We start from the raw sequence: 20,998 nt of genomic DNA on the forward strand, positions 1-20,998 counted from the left end.
GGTCCTTGAGGATAAGATATAACTTGTGTGCACGCGCACACTTGTTTTCCTTTCAAGCACAACATCACTTGGTAGTTTAGCAAAGCATAGGTGGTGTTTACATCTGAACATCTGCACACTCTTTTCCAGGCTTGCCCTCCAAACCATGACCAGAAACCACTTCAGATTATGGTGTAACTGACCGATTTGGACAGTGCAATGGTTTACGATTAGTGCTAAACTGCAAACGGTGTGATGATTTTGTGGGTGGGCAAATGCGCAGACCTAGATGAACCTTTGGCAGAACAGCGTACAATGGCAGCATCAGATACACAATGCTGTTCTAACGTTTGAAGATAATAGTTAAAAGGTCACCAGTCAGAATTTATCTTTGGATGGGTAATAAGAAGGTTGGGGTTGGGGAGGCACAGGGATAACTAGCTTTCAGAACAACCTACTTGCAGGGGTGATGGAAGAATATCAATTTTTGGGAGCAAGCAAAATAGACAAACTATCCCTAGTCTCCTGGTATGAGCCAGTAATAGTAACTGGACATTATTACTTAACAGACTAAATTAGCCGTGACAACCAGACCCATGATTTCTCCATGTGAAAAAGATACCGGTAATTGCCAAACCGGATTATACCATATTTATGGTACTCCATGACCCTGTTGTACTTTCAGTGGCAGGGTCACCAGGTGAAGGGTTTGGCCAACAACTGTAGAAAACGTTTCAAGCCTGGTAATGAACTTGTATGGCGCAGTTCATCAGCCTTGAAGCCCTTGACTCATGTTCACAGTGATTGTGACCTTATGCGTTTCCATTTTTCTTTTGGTTAGGTGCACTTTCCAGACACAGAGAGAGCAGAATGGCTGAACAAGGTAAGTTATTGTTTCCTTGCCTGGAAGTTCTTTTATTGCTTTTTCGCGTTGTCATTTTGTCTTTTAACCAACTCTTATTACCTATACTTGGTACAGAGGCTCAGAGTATCTTGTAAGGGACTTGAAGAGAATAGAAAGGAGTTTATTAACTCCTCCTCCTCATGTTGGCAGGCATAACTTCGTGCTAATTAGTTATCAGCCGCCCAATAATAATAATTATTATTATTATCATCACATATTTGCAGGAGAAGCGATGGGCAACCTTATGGCTTTTCGGGGTCCCTTCTCAAATGAAATTCCTGAGTCTGTATTGCAGAGGGAAAGCTCCCAGGGTGATGAACAGATAATTTATTGGAGAGGCTTATTTTCCATAACTGATTTGTCAATCCTATTATGACAAATCAGTTATGGAAAATAAGCCTCTCCAATAAATTATCTGTTCATCACCCTGGGAGCTTACATCTGCAGATATAAGCTTTTAGTTGATCCTGGTGCCCTAACTTGGGGGAAAACTCCAATTTGTTACTGTTGACCTGAATCTGAGGACAATATGAGGCAACTTTTCTGATTTCCGTAATCCAATGACTGCAGCACAGGTAGAATCTTCTGTCCGTGACTGGTTGTGTGTGAAAGTGAGAGTGTTGTCCAATCTGCCCCTTCATCATAGTCCTCACCTCCATATTTTCCTTCCTTCATGCTTTCCTCCCCTCATTTTGTGTGTGTGTGTGTGTGTGTGTGTGTGTGTGTATGTGTGTACTCAAAATTCCATAGATGTATGAAGTATGTATGTAGCCCTTTGCTGTGCAGTTTGATGTGAGGTTTTCCTGGTGCTGCTGCTTACATTCTCAGTGCTGTGCTTTGCAGCCCTTTTGCCCCATCATCTTCATTCTCTAGGCAGAGGAGTGTTTAATGCCACATTTTGTTTTTGTCCCATTCCCCCACATTTATAATAAGACTTTCACACTGCAACATCACTCGATTACAAGAAGGGAAGATGATGTGATATCAGCTGTTTGTTGCATCACCCCTTATACTGCCCTCCTTTCTTTGCCTTCTTGCAGCCAGTGTGGGGCCTTGAATTCTTATGCTGTGCCATTGCAGAATATGAAGCATGGCCTTTCAGCTTTTAGTGCAACTGCACAGAAAATGGACTCTAGTATGATTTTCTCTTCTATGGCTTAACGTTCCATGGACAGTTATAGCCACAGAGACCTCAAGATGCCCATTCTTTTATGTATGTTACTTTCTCACTTCTACAGAGCATCTCTAATAGGAGTGCATGTCCAAAAACATTTTAGGTAGTCATATATTACATTAAAACATGACAAAGTTAAGTGAAAGGAGTACACAGACATGTTAGTTATATGGAGCACAGCAGATGAATTTTCCTGGTTGTAGCCTGTATGAGGCTGCTAAGGCAGCTACTGAAGGTGATATAAAATGGGAAATTGTACATAAAAATTTTCAATGAAATATTTCTACTTATGCTATAGTGTGTTACAGCAAGAACCTACAAATACTGTACCCTTTTTTCTTTCTCAGACTGTAAAACAAATGTGGCCTTTCATTTGCCAGTTCATTGAGAAACTTTTCCGTGAAACAATAGAACCAGCAGTGAGAGGAGCAAACAGCCACCTGAGCACCTTCAGTTTCACAAAAATTGATATAGGGGATCAGGTAAGTTTCTTCTAGACTGTGCATACTGTCTAGGCACTTGGAACCTTGTGTGAATTAGGGTGCCGGCTATTTTCTTAAGAGCGATTATGGGTGTCAGGGAACTGACATCTAAAGCGCCGCAGGTGCAAAGGCTCCCTGAGGTTGAGAGAGCAGTAGCAGCGGAAGAGGGAACCAGTAGAGGGCGAGCAAGAACTCCAAGGGAAAGTGAGTCGGAGGGATGGCTCAGAGACGCTTCAAGCGAAACCAGTGGGGAGGTCTCAGGACCTCCTATAGGGACACCCACACCTCGACGGAAACTGTCACGCCGAGAGGCCAGACGACGTGTTTCCGTTAAGGAGCTTTTATGTTGGAAACGTTTCCGAAAGCAGCCACTTTCGGATTCTACTAGTGATTGACGCAGCCATGCTGGAGGGGCTCCGTCACAGGCAGAGGTTTGAAAACCTGATCAAACTCTGAGGGACTTGCATTTTACGCACAAGCAGCTCATCGTCCCATCACAGCAATCCGAAAGTCACCGAAAGCCAGCTTGTGCAGAGAGAAGCATCATGAGCAACCCAGCCGGAACCGGGGGTGCAGGAGCAGCTGGAGGGGGTCCAAGCCTGGAAGAAAGGTACAGAGCGTTGGAGATCCAGTTGGCGCTGCAAACGGCGAGGCTTGAGGAGAGGAGGGCTCAGGATGCAGAAAAGGGAAAGGAGAAAACCACCCCGCTCGCCAGAAAGGTACCAGGATTGGTGCAGAAATTCGGGGGGGATCCCAGGAACTATCATGCCTTTAGAACAGAGATGCAATACGCTCTAAACTTGCAGTTTGATGACTTCCCCGACGAGGAATCGCGAGTGGCGTATGTGATTGGCCATCTCGAATCCGGGGCGAAAGATTGGGTTAGACCCCTGATGGCAGCGAATAATGAGATCTTAAAGGACACGAGGAAGTTTTTTCGTGCCATGGACCTGATGTTTTCCAGCGATATTGAGCAGGGGGTGGTGCGAAGGCAGTTAATGGCTTGCCAGCAAGGAAGCAGATCTGTCCGTGAGTACTGGACTGAATTTACTATGCTGATTCATAAATTGGGGTGGGACCTATCGGCGGAGCCCATCCAAATGCTTTTCGAAGAGGGGCTTTCTTCAACCGTCAAAGATGAGCTTTCCCGGGGGCCCAGGGCGGAGTCTATGGACCAATTAACCAAATCTGCGCTGGCCATAGGAGCGCGCCAGGAGGCGAGGGCTTTGGAAAGGCGGGAAGGGAAAGGAGACCGTTGGAGGGAGTTCCGCATTCCAGACATTCCAGAGCCATCTTTCCCGCCGGCAGAGCCGATGGAAGTTGGAACAGCGCGGGCGCGCGCAGTTTCAAATCCCAGTGAAGGGCGGAAGAAGGAGGGAAAGAGCGCCAAGAGATGTTATCTCTGCCAACAGCCAGGGCACTTTGCCAGAGTCTGCCCACAAAGAAAGGAATGGCAAGGGATGGCAGGAGCTGTTGGGGGAAAGGAAGAGGAAAGCAAGGAGCAAGTAAAAGCCAACGCCTGGCTGCCACCGTCGGGGCACAGCAGCCAGGCCAAAGAGCAATGAAAGTGCCCATGCCAGAACCTCCCAGACCTGCTTTAGTGATAGAGGTGTTACTAGAACTGCCAAACGGACACCCACTAAAGGTCAAGGCGCTTTTGGATTCAGGCAGCTCCTGTAATTTCATGAGCAAGGAGTTTGCAGCTGAGCACCAGATACAGACCATCCCTTTAAGTAACCCCTTGCAGGTGACTACGATTGACGGCAGAGAGCTGTTGGGGGGAGAAGTTAGCCAACAGACTGTCCCGATGATAATGAGAGTGGCAAGGCACACCGAACAGATAGCGTTTAATGTGGCCATCCTGGGAGGAGCGCCCATCATTTTGGGGATGAGCTGGCTGGCGCTACACGATCCGTTAGTGGGCTGGCATCAGAGGGTGGTCTCCTTTGGGTCAGCGCATTGCCTAGAACACTGCAAGGAGGGGAAGGTCTCGGGAGGAGACAGAGTCACCCTAGCGGGGATGGAAGTGATGGGCAAAGGGAAGGTGCCCCCGCAATACGCAGATCTGAGCAACGTATTCAGCGAAAGGGAAGCAGACAAACTGCCACCGCATAGACCCTTTGACTGTCAAATCAACCTACTCCCAGGGGCCCAACTCCCAGTAGGCAAGCTGTACGCCATGTCAGACAGGGAGATGCAGGAGCTGAGGGAGTTCATTGACAAAAACTTGAAGCGAGGTTTCATCAGAGAGTCCCGAGCGGTGGGGGGCAGCCCAGTGTTCTTTGTGGACAAAAAGAACACAGACAAACCGAGACTGGTGTGTGACTTCAGGGCCCTCAATGCAGTGTCGGAGCCCCTGGCTTTCCCTATGCCCCGAATTGATGACATTTTGACCAGAGTAAGGAAGGGAAAGATTTTTACAAAACTGGACCTGCGGGGGGCGTACAATCTGATACGCATAAGGAAGGGAGATGAATGGAAGACCACCATGTTTACCCCTTTGGGAGCCTTTGAATACCTCGTTATGCCCTTCGGTCTACAAGGGGGCTCCGCCTGTTTTCAAGCTTTTATAAACCACGTTCTGGGACCTTTGCTCTACAAGAACTGTGTGGCCTTTTTAGACGACGTGTTGGTGTATTCGGAAGATGAGGAACAGCATGTGAGGGACGTTCGAGAAGTGTTGGGCAGGCTGCAAGCCAACCAGCTGTGGGTGAAACTGGAGAAGTGCCAGTTTCATACCAAGGAGGTGGAATTCCTGGGGTACCGCTTGTCAGACAAGGGATTGGCCATGGATCCAGGCAAGGTTCAAGCGGTACTGGAATGGAAGACACCGAAGACCAAGAAGGACGTGCAAAGATTCTTGGGGTTTGGGAACTTTTATCGGAAGTTCATCAAGAACTTTGCCCACTTGACGGCGCCCATCACCGACTGCCTCAGCAGCAAGAAGAAATTTGTTTGGACGGTGGAGGCGGATCGAGCCTTTGAAGAACTGAAAAGGGCTTTCGCCTCGGAAGAACAACTTCTGCATGTGGATTTACAAAAACCCATGAGAGTGGAAACAGATGCATCCGACCGGGCTATAGGGGCGGTCCTTCTTCAACCGGGGAGGAGTGCGTCGGAGTGGAGACCGTGTGCATTCTTCTCGCGGAAACTGAATAAGTCCGAGAGGAATTACACGGTGTATGACAGGGAACTACTTGCCATTCACGAAGCATTCCGGAGGTGGAGACATTTATTAATTGGGGCACAACACAAGGTGCAAGTGTGCACCGACCACAAAAATTTAGAGTATTGGAGAACAGCTCGAGTGCTCAACCAACGACAAGTGAGATGGGCACAGGAATTCTCCAAATTTAACTTTGAGATTTGTTATGTGCCAGGCCCAGAAAACGTCAGGGCGGATGCGCTCTCACGCAAACCAGAATATTGGGAAGGGGAGGAGGTGATCGAAGAGAGACATGTCATCCCGGAGGACCGCTGGGTGTGTGGGGCGGCGCTGGTGGGGCAACGGGAACTGGTGGAGGAAACGGAAAATGATGAATATGCCCAGGATAAGCTCAGAGGTCTCAGGGGGGAGGGCGAGAGCCCCGGAGGTTTTGAGGAAAGAAATGGGGCATTGTATTACAAAGGGGCACTGTATATACCCGAAGGTGAATTGAGGGGGAGAGTACTCAAGCAGTTGCATGATAGCCCCACGGCGGGACATTTTGGGCAACACAAAACCATGTGGTTGGTTACCAGGGAATTTTGGTGGCCTAAGGTGAGGGAAGATGTAAGGGAGTATGTAAGAGGGTGTGACCAATGTCAGCGAGCCAAAGGGGAAAGAAGGGCGCCGGCAGGGTTATTAGAACCTTTACCCACACCAGAACGGCCTTGGGAAGCGATATCAATAGATTTTATGACGGATCTGCCAAGGTCCAAGGGGAAAACAGCCATCATGGTAGTAGTAGACCTGTTAACTAAGATGTGCCATTTTGTAGCATGTTCACATGCAGTCACAGCGGAAGAAACGGCGAAGTTGTTTGTGGAACATATCTTTAGGTTGCACGGGGCTCCCTCGAGGGTGATCTCAGATCGAGGCAAACAATTTACTTCCAGGTTCTGGAGGAAGCTCATGAGCTTGCTACACGTGGAAGTTAATTTTTCAACTGCCCGGCACCCTGAAACCAACGGGCAGGCGGAAAGGGCAAATGGCATTCTTCAACAATATCTTAGGTGTTATGTCAATGACAGAGAGAACGATTGGGTCGAAAAGTTGGCGTTGGCAGAATTTGCCTACAATAATGCGGAGAATGTGTCCACAGGGATGAGTCCCTTTTTGGCTAATTACGGGTGTCACCCCAGGGCATTTCCAGGGGAAGGAGGGGAGAGATGGAGCGTTCCAGCGGCTGAACATTTTGTAGAAGAGATGGAAGCCATCCATCAGCAGCTCCAGCTCAACTTAGAAAGGGCCAAGGCACAATATAAGAAGCAGGCAGACAAGAACAGAAGGGAAGGTGAAACCATAAGGGTGGGGGATCAAGTGTGGTTGTCAACCCAAGGGTTGCCGTTCAAAGGGGGTTGTAAGAAACTGAGGCCCAGAAGATTGGGACCCTTTGAGGTGATTCAGCAGGTCAACCCGGTAGCTTTCAAACTCCGATTACCCAACCACATGAAATTGCACCCAGTGTTCCACAGGTCGTTACTGTCACCATACAGGGGGGGACGTGAAGGGGAGCACGTCAAGGGACCAGCCTTGGAAGAGAGGGAACGCCGCAACCATGTAGCGGAAATCCTCGATTCCAGGTGGAAGGGTAATCAGGTGGAGTATTTGGTGGCGTGGGAAGGGGAACCGGAGTCAGAAAACACCTGGGTAAGTGCAGAGGAAGTCAATGACGAGGTTTTAACAGAAACGTTCCACCAAAGGTTCCCGAGGAAACCTCAGCCTATAGCAAGGTTTAGGAGGGAGTATTTCGGCACCACCGATGAGGAAGAGGAAATGGAAGGGTTCGCGGAGTCGGAGTTGGAAGATGGAGTGGACTCTGATGACGAAGAGTACCTAGAGAGTAGGAACAGCAACAAGTGGAAGGAAGTGTTCGCGACGTCGGAAGATGAGGGAGGTTCTTTCAGGGGTTTTACCTCCTCACCGCCAGTAGGAGAGGAGACGGGAGGGGGTGAAGGGGGCCCTGGAGGGGAGGTGGATGTCAGGGAACTGACATCTAAAGCGCCGCAGGTGCAAAGGCTCCCTGAGGTTGAGAGAGCAGTAGCAGCGGAAGAGGGAACCAGTAGAGGGCGAGCAAGAACTCCAAGGGAAAGTGAGTCGGAGGGATGGCTCAGAGACGCTTCAAGCGAAACCAGTGGGGAGGTCTCAGGACCTCCTATAGGGACACCCACACCTCGACGGAAACTGTCACGCCGAGAGGCCAGACGACGTGTTTCCGTTAAGGAGCTTTTATGTTGGAAACGTTTCCGAAAGCAGCCACTTTCGGATTCTACTAGTGATTGACGCAGCCATGCTGGAGGGGCTCCGTCACAGGCAGAGGTTTGAAAACCTGATCAAACTCTGAGGGACTTGCATTTTACGCACAAGCAGCTCATCGTCCCATCACAATGGGCAAAGAGTGATTACGCCAAGGTGGTAATGTACAAAAACAGCTTTAAGTTCATTTATTCAGTTTGACCAGAGTTTGTGTTTTGGCAAGATTTTCCTGGAGATGATTATTTCAAAAGCGACATTTTGCTTTTCTGGAGGAGGGAAGATTGTAGTGTTGTTGTTGGTGGTGGTTGTTCTTGATTACCTGCCCTTTACCTTAAGCTCCCAGGGCAGGTTACAACATTAAATCACAACATTGCAACGCAATATTAAAAACTCTTTAAAACAGTTTACAATGCACTTAATGTGTTGCCTGATATTTGTGTTGAGGAATTTTCGTATTTCACTACTGAGGTGATTGTATCAACTCATTGTGTGTTTGAAGAAACAATACCTATTTTAAAATAAATATTTATACAAGTCTTGTAGTATTGTCAATTGACAGCAACATCCTTACATATTGTTGGCCGTATTCCAGTACATCTTTGCCTTATGCTAAAGGCAGTAGATTTTTTTAATTACAATTTTTTAGATGGCTTTGCTCTTCCTGTCTTGTTTGTGGTCAATCAGTGGCTTAATTGGTGTTGTGGTGTTGCTGTGATAACAGAAGTGGAAGCATTTCAGATTGTAAACTACTTGTATTACAAGATTATTTAAACTTTTGTTTTTAATGAAGTCTAGATGCCTAGATTGGACCAACATTTTTCCATTATCCTTTGGAAAAACTTGCTCACAGCACAGGCGTACAAGCACTTCTGTTCAGAGCAGATACTGGTTGATTGCTCAGCTGAGCTGTGTGTTGTTCCTGGTCATGAATCTGCTCTGCGGATTGTAGTTCAAACATTAGTTATTTGGTTAACCATATCTCACAACCCACACTGTAAATATTTGGGCAAAAACAGCCTTGATAGATCTTGTAACACCGCTTCTGCTTATCGATTGATGTGGAAGATGTGTTATGATCAAAATGGGATATGCCATTTGTTTTCCTCTCTTAAACAGAATTGAAGTACAAACTTGGAGTAGAAACAGTGCAGTAGGTGGGAGCAATTTTACAGACCACTCCTTTTTCCTTTCAGTTTTCTGTTATTCCAGTTTCTAAAACAAAACTCCCTAGAAACTGTATGGAATAGCAACATTATATTTACGAAAAATGACAAAATTCATCCTTGCCTCCTTTGAGTTGGGAATCACACTTCCTGTTTATGTGGAACACTGAAGTATGCATGCAAAATGCCTATTCAGGCTGAAATGTGTAGGTTTAACACAGTAATAGCATCTTATACATTGATGGTGAAAGTAGAGCCAATTCTCTTCCACTTTACAAAAGCATCCTTGCCAGGTTGCTTGGATCCAGTTCTTATTCACCGCAAGTGATCAGGTGTGCTGCCTTTCAGTGTTTCCAGTACAGTATATGTCATTATAGGACAAAGAAACCCTACATTTTTGATATAATGCTAATGCTTTTTATTACTCATGCAGTTTTCCCACATGGAATTTGTTCATAGTGACACATCCAGAATAAGAGGGGCATATTCTGTTAGGTGGTATTTCTGAATCTGTGTCCACGTCAGACAGCATTTCACACTTGATGGGATGATTTTAACAGACTATTTAATCACTTAAAACTTATTTTTCTCTTCAGCCTCTTAGGATTAATGGCGTTAAAGTGTACACTGAAAATGTGGATAAAAGGCAGATAATCTTAGATCTTCAAATCAGGTAAAACTGTCAAAATATATATGTCACAAGTTTAAATTTCTCAAGTTTTGTATTTTTAAACAATGTTTCATTTTCTATTGGGATTTTTTTTTTTGGCAAAATGCTTCCTTGTGCAGGAAAATACATTTTTGTTTACATGATAAAAAATTTAGAAAACCACTAAGGGTTTTGCTAGCATGAGTATATAACATTAAGCAAGGTACTATTGTGCACAGAAGTAAAGAAGTTACACACATTTTTTGATAGTAAGAGCAGAATAAATGATTTCTTGTATCTGTGGATCTGTCACTTCAGTGAAGAGGGGTTTTCTTCCTTCTTGTTCCTGTTCAAGTCTGTCAATGGCCATAGTTTAGCATAACATGGATGAGCCTCCATGAACCCACACAGAACGTCATGCTCATTCCCTCCCCATATTGACTGATCTCCTGGAGGCTTGTCCACACAGTGCTAAGCCAGCTTTGTATTTCAGCACTTCCCTGGTAGCTGTAGGAGAGAAGGAATTGTGTGTGGGCAAGTGAGAAGGCTAGTGGAGAAGGAATTGAGTATTGTAACCCTTCTCTGTGCCCAGCATAGAAACCAAGCAGGCTTGCAGAGGAAGGAATCCTCCGCCTCCATTTTCTGCATAGATAAGGCAGTAGAAAGAGGGGACAGAGCCCTCCATCTGTTTGCCAGGCCAAAACACACTAGGTTGGTTGTTTTTGTAGCTCCACTAAACCATATTTTGCATTAGGAGCAAATCGGGGGCCCATTGTAACTGTTGAAAGTAGAGATGCATAAACTGCCAATATGTGACTTACGAGGGTTCCTTCGATTTACAAGATGTGCCTCAGACATGAAGAAGGGGATGTTTGGAAACAAACCCTTCTTGTCCCGTCCCCCCTTCTATTAAGTAGATGACAAGACAAATAATGAGTTGGAGGGTTATACTACACTGCTTTTTATTAACTAGAAAGCTCACACACAACAAAATTTAATAGTTTAATTTTTTTTGCCTTGAAGTGGTGCTTAAAAGGTTTTTTTGCCTGATTGAATGGTTTAACATGTAGAACATGCATTCTCTTTGTTTCTCTGAGGCCTTAGATCAGCCTTTGCCAACATGGTGCCCACCAGATGTTTTGGACTAGATCTCCTGCGCTTGCTGGGGTTGATGAAAGTTGTAGTCCAGACCATTTGGAGGGTATAAGGTTGGCCAAGGCTGGCTTAGATATGAAAAAACATACAACTAAGGGGACTTTGGACTTCTCTTTTGAAACTTACTAAAGTAGATCTTTGGATCCTGGCCAATAACTTTTTAGGTTTTAATAGGGACAAGCAGCACTAACCATAGTTCTTTGCCTTTATACTCCTGTACACTATAAATCTTTCACTCCTTCCGCTTTAAATTGTGTGAAAAGAAACCACATTAGTCATCTTCAAAGTATTCATGGGGACAAATGGTTAATAAACCTCCTAGTAATGTCTAACATGTCTGTCTGTCATACTTGGGATCTGCAGATTAATGTAGCCTTGCATAGTTCACAGACATTATGCACTCAGTGGATAAAATGTTCTGCTTAACTTGGTGTCCAAATAGCAGATCATGTTTCATACAAGCTGTATTGCAAAGACACAGTCCAAGGAATATGGGTTGAAGGGCAATAGTGTCATTCATGAATTGTATAGGTGCAGCAAGCTAGCCCTTTTCTGATTTGTCTTGTTTACTTCAGTTAGGTATATTTGGTACTGCAAATTAATACAGTACCAAAGAGTCTAATCAGTTTAAAAGTAAAAAAAAAAAGGATATAAAAAAATCTCTTGCATATACACAGAATATACTGAGCACTTCATACGGTTTGGTGAAACAATTTAAATAATGGGTCTAAATGTGATTTCTGGCATCCCCGGCCACTATCACTGAGAAGACCTGCACTGGGAGTGCATATTACATAGAGTTTGACATACACGTGGGGTTGTATCAAATGCTAATCATACTGGGAGCTAGACCCTTTGAAATTCATGGACCTAAGTTAGTCATATCCATTAATTTCATTTGGCCTCTTTTGAGCAGATACTAGTTGGATACAGCCCATGGTTTCTAATATGTAGAAAAACACATTACAGAATATTGTACAAGGGCTGTGATTCAAGGAGGCCATTAACTCCTGCGGAAATGATTGCACGTTTGCATCAAGGTTTATAAAGCAGTTCCACCTTTAGCAAGGCTTCCCTGCCAAATCAAAGGCTGCTGTTTGTAACTGGAATCTAAGCAGAGGCCCTGGAGGAGGCCCTGAAGAGGAAACTACCAGTTAATCTGATGGCTTGTATCTAGCAAAGCAACACCGGGTCACAGCCTAGGCCTAATCTATTTCGAAAAATGGTTTTTAAAGTAAACTTGCCATTGATTTCAAAAAGTGGTCATTTACTAATGGGCTTTAATGTTTAATACAAAATTGCAATGTGTCCTTGTGCTTCTCAGTTTTGTTGGCAATTGTGAAATTGACTTGGAGATCAAGAGGTACTACTGCAGAGCTGGTGTGAAAAGTATACAGGTAAGCTGCGTTTTCTTCCTACCTGACACAAAATTAAATTATTTACAGATACAAATGTCATAAAACTGTGCAATCCTTTCCCCAACCCCAAAAAGGAAGCAAACTTTTAAACAATCGTTTTGTTCTGTTCCGCATAGACCTTAAGTATGCAGGTATATTAACAGACTTCTCCATTAACGATGCAGTTCTCTATATTATTAATTCATGTTTAGTATTCTGAATCTTTCCCCCTCTTAGATTCATGGCACTATGAGAGTTATATTGGAACCTCTGCTTGGAGATATGCCTTTAATCGGAGCACTGTCTTTATTTTTCCTTAGGAAACCGGTAAGTTAAGAATCTAGATTTCTTCATTCTCTATCTTACAGATTTTTGCTTTTTCACTTCAGTAAACTGGTGCTTAGAATAATTTTCTAAATCTAGGGATGTCGAACAAGAATTTATGGCTTACCCTAGCATTAGGCCAACCATGGTACTATTGGAGTAAATCTGGTCCTGAAAATAACTTTGAGGAGACCAGGAGAGACTAGGCCTCCCTCCACTACCCCACAGTGGGTTGCTGACAAGTCCATGACTGTAACCACCATACCTTGGTCACATCCATACCATATATTTAAAGCACATGCTTCCCCAAAGCATTCTGAAAACTAGTTTGTCAAGTGTCCTGGAAATTGTAGCTCTGTGATGGGTAAACTGTAGTTCCCAATATTCTTTGCGGGAAGCCATGTGTGTTAAATGGATGCCTCCAGAGTAGAAAGCAGGACCTAGACTGGCCTTGGGAGCCACCACTGGCTGATTCTTGATCAACAAGGTTTTGCTGCCTTCAGTAAAGTTGAAGGTCAGTTTACGTTTATGGTAAGAGAACTAAAAACTGTAGTACACTTTTCTATTCTGGCCACCTTTTTCATGCTTGTACAAAGTATAATTTCAATAATCAAATGAAAGGCCATGTTGATACAGTCATGTTTAGGCATCAAAGGTTAATGGTGGTGGGTGTATCTGTTGTCATCCTCTTAATATACCAATATCCACTGCTCCTGAAAGTTGGAATCATTTGTTAAGCAAGCTGTAGTTGGAAACTACTCAAATTCAGTTTTAGTTTCATTACATAATTAACTAAAAGGAAATAAAAACCTGGTGTAACACAATTCAGTTGGACGTTAAAGAGCTTATATTCTTCAGATCTGGTGTGCAGGTCTAGTACCTAATTTATGAGAATCTCCACTTTTATTTCAAAAAGGGAAATATCCAGACCTCATGGTTGCTGAGAAGATGAAAATAAGTTTGAGGATAGTGTCTTTTGAAGGCTCACAAATCAGATAGGCAGGGATGGTCTGCATGATGAAGTCCCTCTTATATGATCCTAATCTTTTATTTCCTGCCTCTTTCATTCTCTCTTTCTTCCCTCCCCAAAATATTCTGAGCTGCAAAATCCTAAATATTATTTTGTTGATTGTTATTTAAAATGTTTCCAAACAATGTACGGTAAAGATATCGGAAAACAGAATGTATAATAGAAATAAATATGTAGGGCAGTATCTAACAAAGTGCTTCTGCTAGCACAAAGATTTCCACATGCACAGCAAAACCCATAACAGATTTAGGGGGTACATGGGGAGAAGAGAGGGAGAGGAAGTTCCGTTTCGCAGCCAAAAGTCCTTGCATTATTAGAAACACTTCATTGGCTACCACCCATACAGAGCAGATTAAATGCAAAACTTTAAAACTCCAAATTTTACAGTTATAGACTGCAAAATGGCTGAAGCTGCCTGAAGGGAAGAATTGTAGGCGCATGTCTAATTTTGATTGGAAGCTGATTCCAGAGAGCTCTGTAACTGCTGCAGAGTTATGCAAACTGGAGAGCTTGTATAGGTTTGGGCACGGGAAGGTATTGTAAAGTTCTGCCTGCCACTGCAGATGAAGAAGTATTTGACCTTGTTCTGTCATCTTCTGTGAAGATCATACTTTTTCATTTGGCATCTTGCTTTGCTCTGCTGTCACTCTGATTTCAGTGTATCCTATAAACAACTAAAATTGGAGGTTAGTGCTTATCATCATCTAGATGTAGGGAATGTCCCCCACCCTTCCTAGTTACACAGAGTATGCAATATTTGCTTAAAATATCCAGGTGTGGGAAGCGGAATACAGAAAGGAAAGAGATTTTAACCGTTTGTGGGATTTGACTTGTAGGTTAGTTTCTAAAGCATTTTTATCCTGCTCTTCCGCTGGGAAAGGTCTCCCAGAGCAGCTTATGTAGAATCAGTAAAAACAAAACAGTCTGTGTCTGTATAGTAGTCTAAAAGGCATGATACAAAAGGAAAACAGGAAGAGGAGGGAAGAGGAAAACAAGGGAGGCTGGGGAGCACTTCCTAAAGATACATACTAGTTCTGATGACCACAAACTGGAGTAGGAGCGGTGAAGGGAGTGGAGAATCTGGAGCAGGCATCCCCAAACTTGGCCCTCCAGATGTTTTGGGACTACAACTCCCATCATCCCTGACCACTGGTCCTGTTAGCTAGGGATGATGGGAGTTGTAGTCCCAAAACATCTGAAGGGCCAAGTTTGGGGATGCCTGATCTGGAGCTTGTTTCTCAGCAGAACCTATGGAGTGGCTTCTTATCTTTTCTTCTACAGTTCTCTCTCTTTCTTTCTCCCTCTCTGCCTCCCCTGTTTTAATTTTAGCTAAAGTTGGGCCATAACTTTTATTAACTGCCAGCATTCAGCCCAGGAACATGTGAAATAATAGCTGGTCTCTGAATGTTAGTAAAATGCTTTTCTTTACTCCTTGACTAATCACATGATTGACCTCCAGTGCTAGAGGCATTATGTTTTCAAGACCCATTGCTGGAAATCGCTGGTGGGCAGAATGCTGTTGCTCTCATGTCCAGTTTGCAGGTTTCCACTGGCATCTTGTGAGCCACTGTGAGAACAGAATGCTGGACTTCATGGGCCCTTGGCCTGATCCAGCAATCTCATGTTCTTATGCTCTTCGTCATAAGAAATATTTCATTGCCCTCAGACTTTATACAAGAAAATGTTTCTAGGTTGCTTTATCTTGGCAGCTACAGCTAATTAGAGTTCACACCTTTTATAATTGCTCAGCCTCAGGGTGAGGAAAAGGTAAATTGAAGGAGACAAGTTATCCTTCCAGAGACCACACTCTCCGAGCACAGATCCTCAATATTTTTTCCGGGTGAAAAGGATATAAACGGCAGAGCTCTTTGCAAAACAAAGAGGAACTGGCCATAAAAATTCTGGTTCTATAAATTTATGAGAGATGGATCAGAACTGAACTGAGCATGTACAAGGGACTTATTTTTAAAGAGGCAAACCGTAAGAAGAGAGAGATTAGAGCAACACAAAGCTTGGACGTCTGATAAGAAGTGAAAGGCACCATGATTTCTACAGCTGCATAATACTACTACCACTCTGTTTATTGGCATCTCTCTAATGAAAATTGGTACTAGAATATAGTGGGAAACAGCTTTACAGCTCCAGGGTTCAATAAGAACAAGGAGTGTATGTGACTAGAGCAGCCTTTTCCAATGTTGTGCTCTAGACTACAATTCCCATCATACTTGACCATTGGCCATGTTGAGTGGCCATGTTGAGTGGGACTGATGGGAGTTGGAATCCGGCAACAATCTGGAAGGTCACATGCTCCACTATAGCTTTTGCATCCTGAAAATACCTTAAAAACTTGTAATTCTTAGGATGCAGTAAATTTTGATTTCGCCATGCTAAGGCAATTATTCCTAAAACACCCAATTATTCAAACATGAGAATTTATCATATTGAAAGAGGCTGTAAGAAGTCATCCTCGGTGAAGCAAAAGAGCAAGGATTTAAGCTGCAACTCAGGGGGTTTAATTTGTGGAAGTGAATATTTCATTTTCCTATCAGTGTTTAATATGCAACATTTCTATTTTCCTTTGGTTACTTCTATGCTTATTTTAGCTCTGTTCATAGGACACTGAAATAACCTCATTGGCTAAACTTTGCAAACTAGCCACCACCTGCAGTTGTTATTTTTAACATAAAAAAAGACGACTTGGAGCAAATTCACTGTTTTTTAAATTGGATTAGCTGGTCTGCCCAAGAAGCAGGTGGCTAATAAAGATGTTAAATTATCCTGTCCGGCTTTGCTGCTGTGGTTAGTGGAAACAAGGTTTATTTGGAAAAAGGATTACTGTTTCAGCTGGGGTAATACATGTTAAATAAATTTAAAGGGCATTGCCCCAGGGATGAACTGCTGCATAAGGAAGTATTGGATGTGCTAAATAAGTAATAGTTGCATTATTGGGATGTAGTTGCTGTCTTGTTTTAGAATAGGGGAACTTCTGTTGAGGTTTTTCCCCCCTCACCCTCACCCATACAAGCTTTTATACAGTGGTATCTCGGGTTACAGACGCTTCAGGTTACAGACGCTTCAGGTTACAAACTCCGCTAACCCAGAAATAGTACCTCGGGTTAAGAACTTTGCTTCAAGATGAGAACAGAAATCGTGCGGCAGTGGCAGTGGGAGGCCCCATTAGCTAAAGTGGTACCTCAGGTTAAGAACAGTTTAAGGTTAGGAATGGACCTTCAGAACGAATTAAGTTCTTAACCAGAGGTACCACTGTATTCCATTTCTTTTCTCCACACGAAACAAATGAGGAACCTGTTTTGGGGTGGAGAAAAATATTGGGTGGGGGAGAGAGAAGGGGGTACTGCTGATTCTGACCCTACCCTCTTTTTGGCTTCAGCCTTGCCCATCTCCAGTATACAGCCTCTGAGGAATTAGGGAATGTAGCTCTTGACATAGAAAGGTTCTTGCTTGCTTGCTTGAATTTGTACCCCACACTTTAGGCAAAAAGGCTCCCAGAGTGGTTTACATACAATCAATGAAAACATACAGTCCCCTCTCTTAGTCCCCTCTCCCTCTCTTCCTCGTCCTAATCCTAACACACATGGGGAAAGGGTCGTGGAGGAAAGATGGAGGGAAATCAAACTCTGGCAACAATTCTTAAAGAGTTCGTTCTTATAATTAACAGCTTATGTAGTTCAGGGGTGGAAGCTTTCGGAGCTTCCCACATTCTGAAGTAGAGACATTTCTGCCCTTAAGGAGCTGCTCCATAGCTCAGTGGCAGGGAGCCTGTTTTGCATGCAGAAGGTCCCTGGTTCAGTCCCCAGCATCTGCAGGTTGGGCTGGGAAGAACTCCTGACCAAAACTCTAGATAGTTATTGCTCTGGTTATCTCCCACTTTGGACTACTGCAATGCGCTCTACGTGGGGCAACCTTTGAAAGTGCCCCAGAAACTACAACTAATCCAGAATGCGGCAGCTAGACTGCTGCCTGGGAGTGGCCTCTGAGACCACTTAACACTGGTCCTGAAAGACCTACATTGGCTCCCAGTGTTTTTTGAGCACAATTCAAAGTGTTGGTGCTGACCTTTCAAGCCCTAAACGGCCTCGACCCAGCATACCTGAAGGAGTGTCTCCACCCCCATCGTTCAGCCGAGGCCTTCTGGCAGTTCCCTCACTGCGAGAAGTGAGGTAACAGGGAACCAGTTTGTAGCCTTCTCAGTAGTGACGCCCACCTTGTAGAACGCCCTCCCATCAGATGTCAAGGAAACAAACAATTATCTGACTTTTAGAAGACATCTGAAGGCAGCCCTGTTTAGGGAAGTTTTTAATGTTTGATGTTTTATTGTGTTTTTAATTCCTATTGGGACCCACCAGTGTGGCTGGGGAAACTCAGCCAGATGGGCGAGGAATAAGTAATAAATAATAATAATATTATTAATAGTATACTAGATGTACTAGTGCTGTCTCCTTGCTTCCAGATGTTTCTTTCATTTTCCTCACCCCGCATGAATGAGAGAAATTGCTGCCCCCCCAAGCTCTTCTGCACATGCCAAATAACTCTGTCTCTGTGTGTGTGTTGGTGGGAGTTGGTAAAAAAGAAGAAATAGAGGCCAGCCTAGTAAGCCCAGCCAGTATTTTGTGGACCCCTAGTTTTATAGTTTGCAATAAATTAGACTACATTGTTTTAAAAATGTAGAATTTAAGGGGGATTAGTTTTATGATGCTTTCTCTCTTTCTCTCCCCGCCCCCCGCCCACAAAAAATTATGTGACAATCTGAAACAACTTTTTGTGTTGGATCAAAATTTTACTACTGTCATTTTGCCATCATCTAAAAAACTGGAGAGAGGTTGCTGCCAAGAAAAGCTTATCCTTCAGTATTTTCGTAAGGAGAAGCACAGAGGAGTTATTTGGCAACTTGTCGCGGATTTTTTCTTCTCATATTTTCCAGTCCAAACTAACAACTGGCAGTAATTCAGCATACTCCGCAGACAGTATCTGTTGCCGGCCTTGATGACTATATATGGGAACATAGCCTAAATTAATAAATCTGAACATACTTATCTAATGAGTTTGCTCAAGCCTTCTGAGCCATACAGAGATTTTTGTCAGACAGCCCCCACTTTGTACTGGCTGCAAAAATTAGTCATCATCTTTGAGTAAGAGAAGAAGATGGCAAACGTAACCGTTACATGTTTATCGAGAGGATATATGTTCAGCTAATTGTGAAGACTTTTAAATGACAGCATGAGAAGAATTTGTAAATTTCCTCTGGTAGCTCCCCCCCCCCTTATGATTAAAGGTTTGAAAGGGAAAGTCCTGTGGCAGCTTAAGGAGAAAATAGAAAGCCTGTGTCCATATTAGTAAATAGAGCCTGCGTTCTGCAAACTTCAAATTCTCCTCTTTCCTGTCGGAGGCTGGTTTGAGTGGTTGAATGGGCTTGGCTTGCTGTCTGCTGGAGTGTTTGTGCCACTGTTGTGAGGCAGACTGGGCCCCACACTTTTCCACCTTCTTTTTCATACAGTAAGCCTGCAGCTTATGCAAGGGTTACGTCCTACAGGTCGCACCTAAAGCCAAAATCACATATAGCCAATGCACATTAATGGTGAATGAGATTGCTGATGTCGTTTTCCCAGATGCACAGCTCCTTTCTGCCCCCCCCTTTTTGCCAAACCCGTACAGCTGAATACGTTCCAGTTAAATGCACCTAAATTTTTATTATTTTTACTTTTATTAGATTTATATACCTCCCTTCATCATAAGATCTCAGGGCAGTTCACAGAGGTTGAGGGCTTACTGTGTTTTATTAGTGTTTGAGGTGAATAGGAATGAGTGTAGCTGAAAATGTCAGCCCTTTATTCAAAGTGAAAACGTCTTAAGCCTGCACAGGGGGGAGGGACCTGAGTGCTCCTACTTCAAAAATATAATCTCTGCATAGAAAACTAGAAAGGCAAGGTAAAGGCTATACTAAATCCCTTTACATCTTTCTGTATATGGGCAGGCATGTGTATGTAAGAGAGACACCCATTGTCATAAGAAGCTGCACACGCTTGGAAAATGTTGCATAACCTGGCAAGGATAAAAGCTTTCCTGCGCCCTAGTGATGGCTAAAAGCACCATTCCTGTATAGGAAAAGAGAAACCTGGAAACACTTGGGAAGAGTTGGAAACATCTGTATCTTTTGCCCACCACTTCAAAACCATATATTGGGGGTGGGGGTGGCGGCACTGAATTTGTTATGCATATAGCCTTCAGGGTGTATATTTAGAGAGTATAAGCCCTGTTACACCATATGCAACATTTTCTTCCCAAAAAGTTTTCTGTGATGGTCTCCCCTCACCTCACTCCTTCTCTCAATCCCGCCCCCGGCCAAAAAACTTTTTAGAAATGTTACACATACTAATCAAAAGGGGCACAGTAACTCTGCCTTGTTCTTGCAAAAACCTGCTTGAAGATTATTTTTTAAAGTGTCACTGAACTGGTTCTTCTGCCCTATGAGTCTTTATTTTTTGTTTTTTTCAGAGGGGGGAAAAATCCATGCTCTTTTCTGTCAGGTAGCTTTATCTATGACGCTTCGGACATTTTGACCTGAGTAGATTTTTATTTTTTATAGGAGTAGACCTTTGTTTTTCCTCTTGAAGCAATATTAATCTAATCTAGAACACCTGGACGTCTTTTATTGACTATGCCCCCCCCCCCCGATTTTAGCTGTTCCCAAGCCTGGGTATATTATATTTGAGAAATCTGTTAAAATGTCTGTGTGCATCCTCTGTAAAATATTAAAGAGGCCACAGTCTGCTGTGCAGTGCTTCTGAACAAAAATCAGTGGAACAGCAATGAGTCTCTTCAGTACCAGAGCTTGATGCATATTTCATTTAAATGCCTCATTTCTTCTGTGAGACTCAAGGCAGCATCCATAGGGCTCCTAGGTGGTCTCTGATCAAGGCATTGACACAGACTTGCTTGGCTTCAACAAAGTTGCTGCATCATTTACCTTCATTCTTGGGACCACATAACACATTTTTAAAGCAGATAACACAAATACACTTTAAAAACCCCAAGAACTTGAAAGTAATACTTTTTTGAAACTTCTCTTGGTCTGTGGGTGTTTGAGACCTCCTGTTTCTAATAGATTCATCTATCGTGGAAGTTTCAATATACTAAATGAGTTTGTGCGTGTGTATGTATATGTGTAAGGGACGCGGGTGGCGCTGTGGGTAAAACCTCAGTGCCTAGGACTTGCTGATCGCAAGGTCGGCGGTTCGAATCCCCATGGCGGGGTGAGCTCCCGT

At 43.8% G+C, this 20,998-nt stretch overlaps 1 protein-coding gene across 4 annotated transcripts in view; it reads left to right on the forward strand.

Moving 5' to 3' along the window:
- ESYT2 (extended synaptotagmin 2) overlaps positions 1 to 20,998 on the forward strand; it is a 76,973-nt gene that overhangs the window by 19,674 nt on the left and 36,301 nt on the right. For all 4 annotated transcript variants that reach the window (XM_081931597.1, XM_081931598.1, XM_081931599.1 and 1 more), the window contains exons 2-6: positions 821 to 862; positions 2,405 to 2,539; positions 9,757 to 9,833; positions 12,289 to 12,361; positions 12,599 to 12,688. In XM_081931597.1, coding sequence (XP_081787723.1) covers positions 821 to 862; positions 2,405 to 2,539; positions 9,757 to 9,833; positions 12,289 to 12,361; positions 12,599 to 12,688 — 417 coding nt within the window. The remainder of the gene's footprint in view (positions 1 to 820; positions 863 to 2,404; positions 2,540 to 9,756; positions 9,834 to 12,288; positions 12,362 to 12,598; positions 12,689 to 20,998) is intronic.

The sequence above is a fragment of the Podarcis melisellensis genome (assembly GCF_964234715.1).
Source record: "Podarcis melisellensis genome assembly, chromosome: 12".
In the NCBI taxonomy this organism is placed as follows: domain Eukaryota; kingdom Metazoa; phylum Chordata; class Lepidosauria; order Squamata; family Lacertidae; genus Podarcis; species Podarcis melisellensis.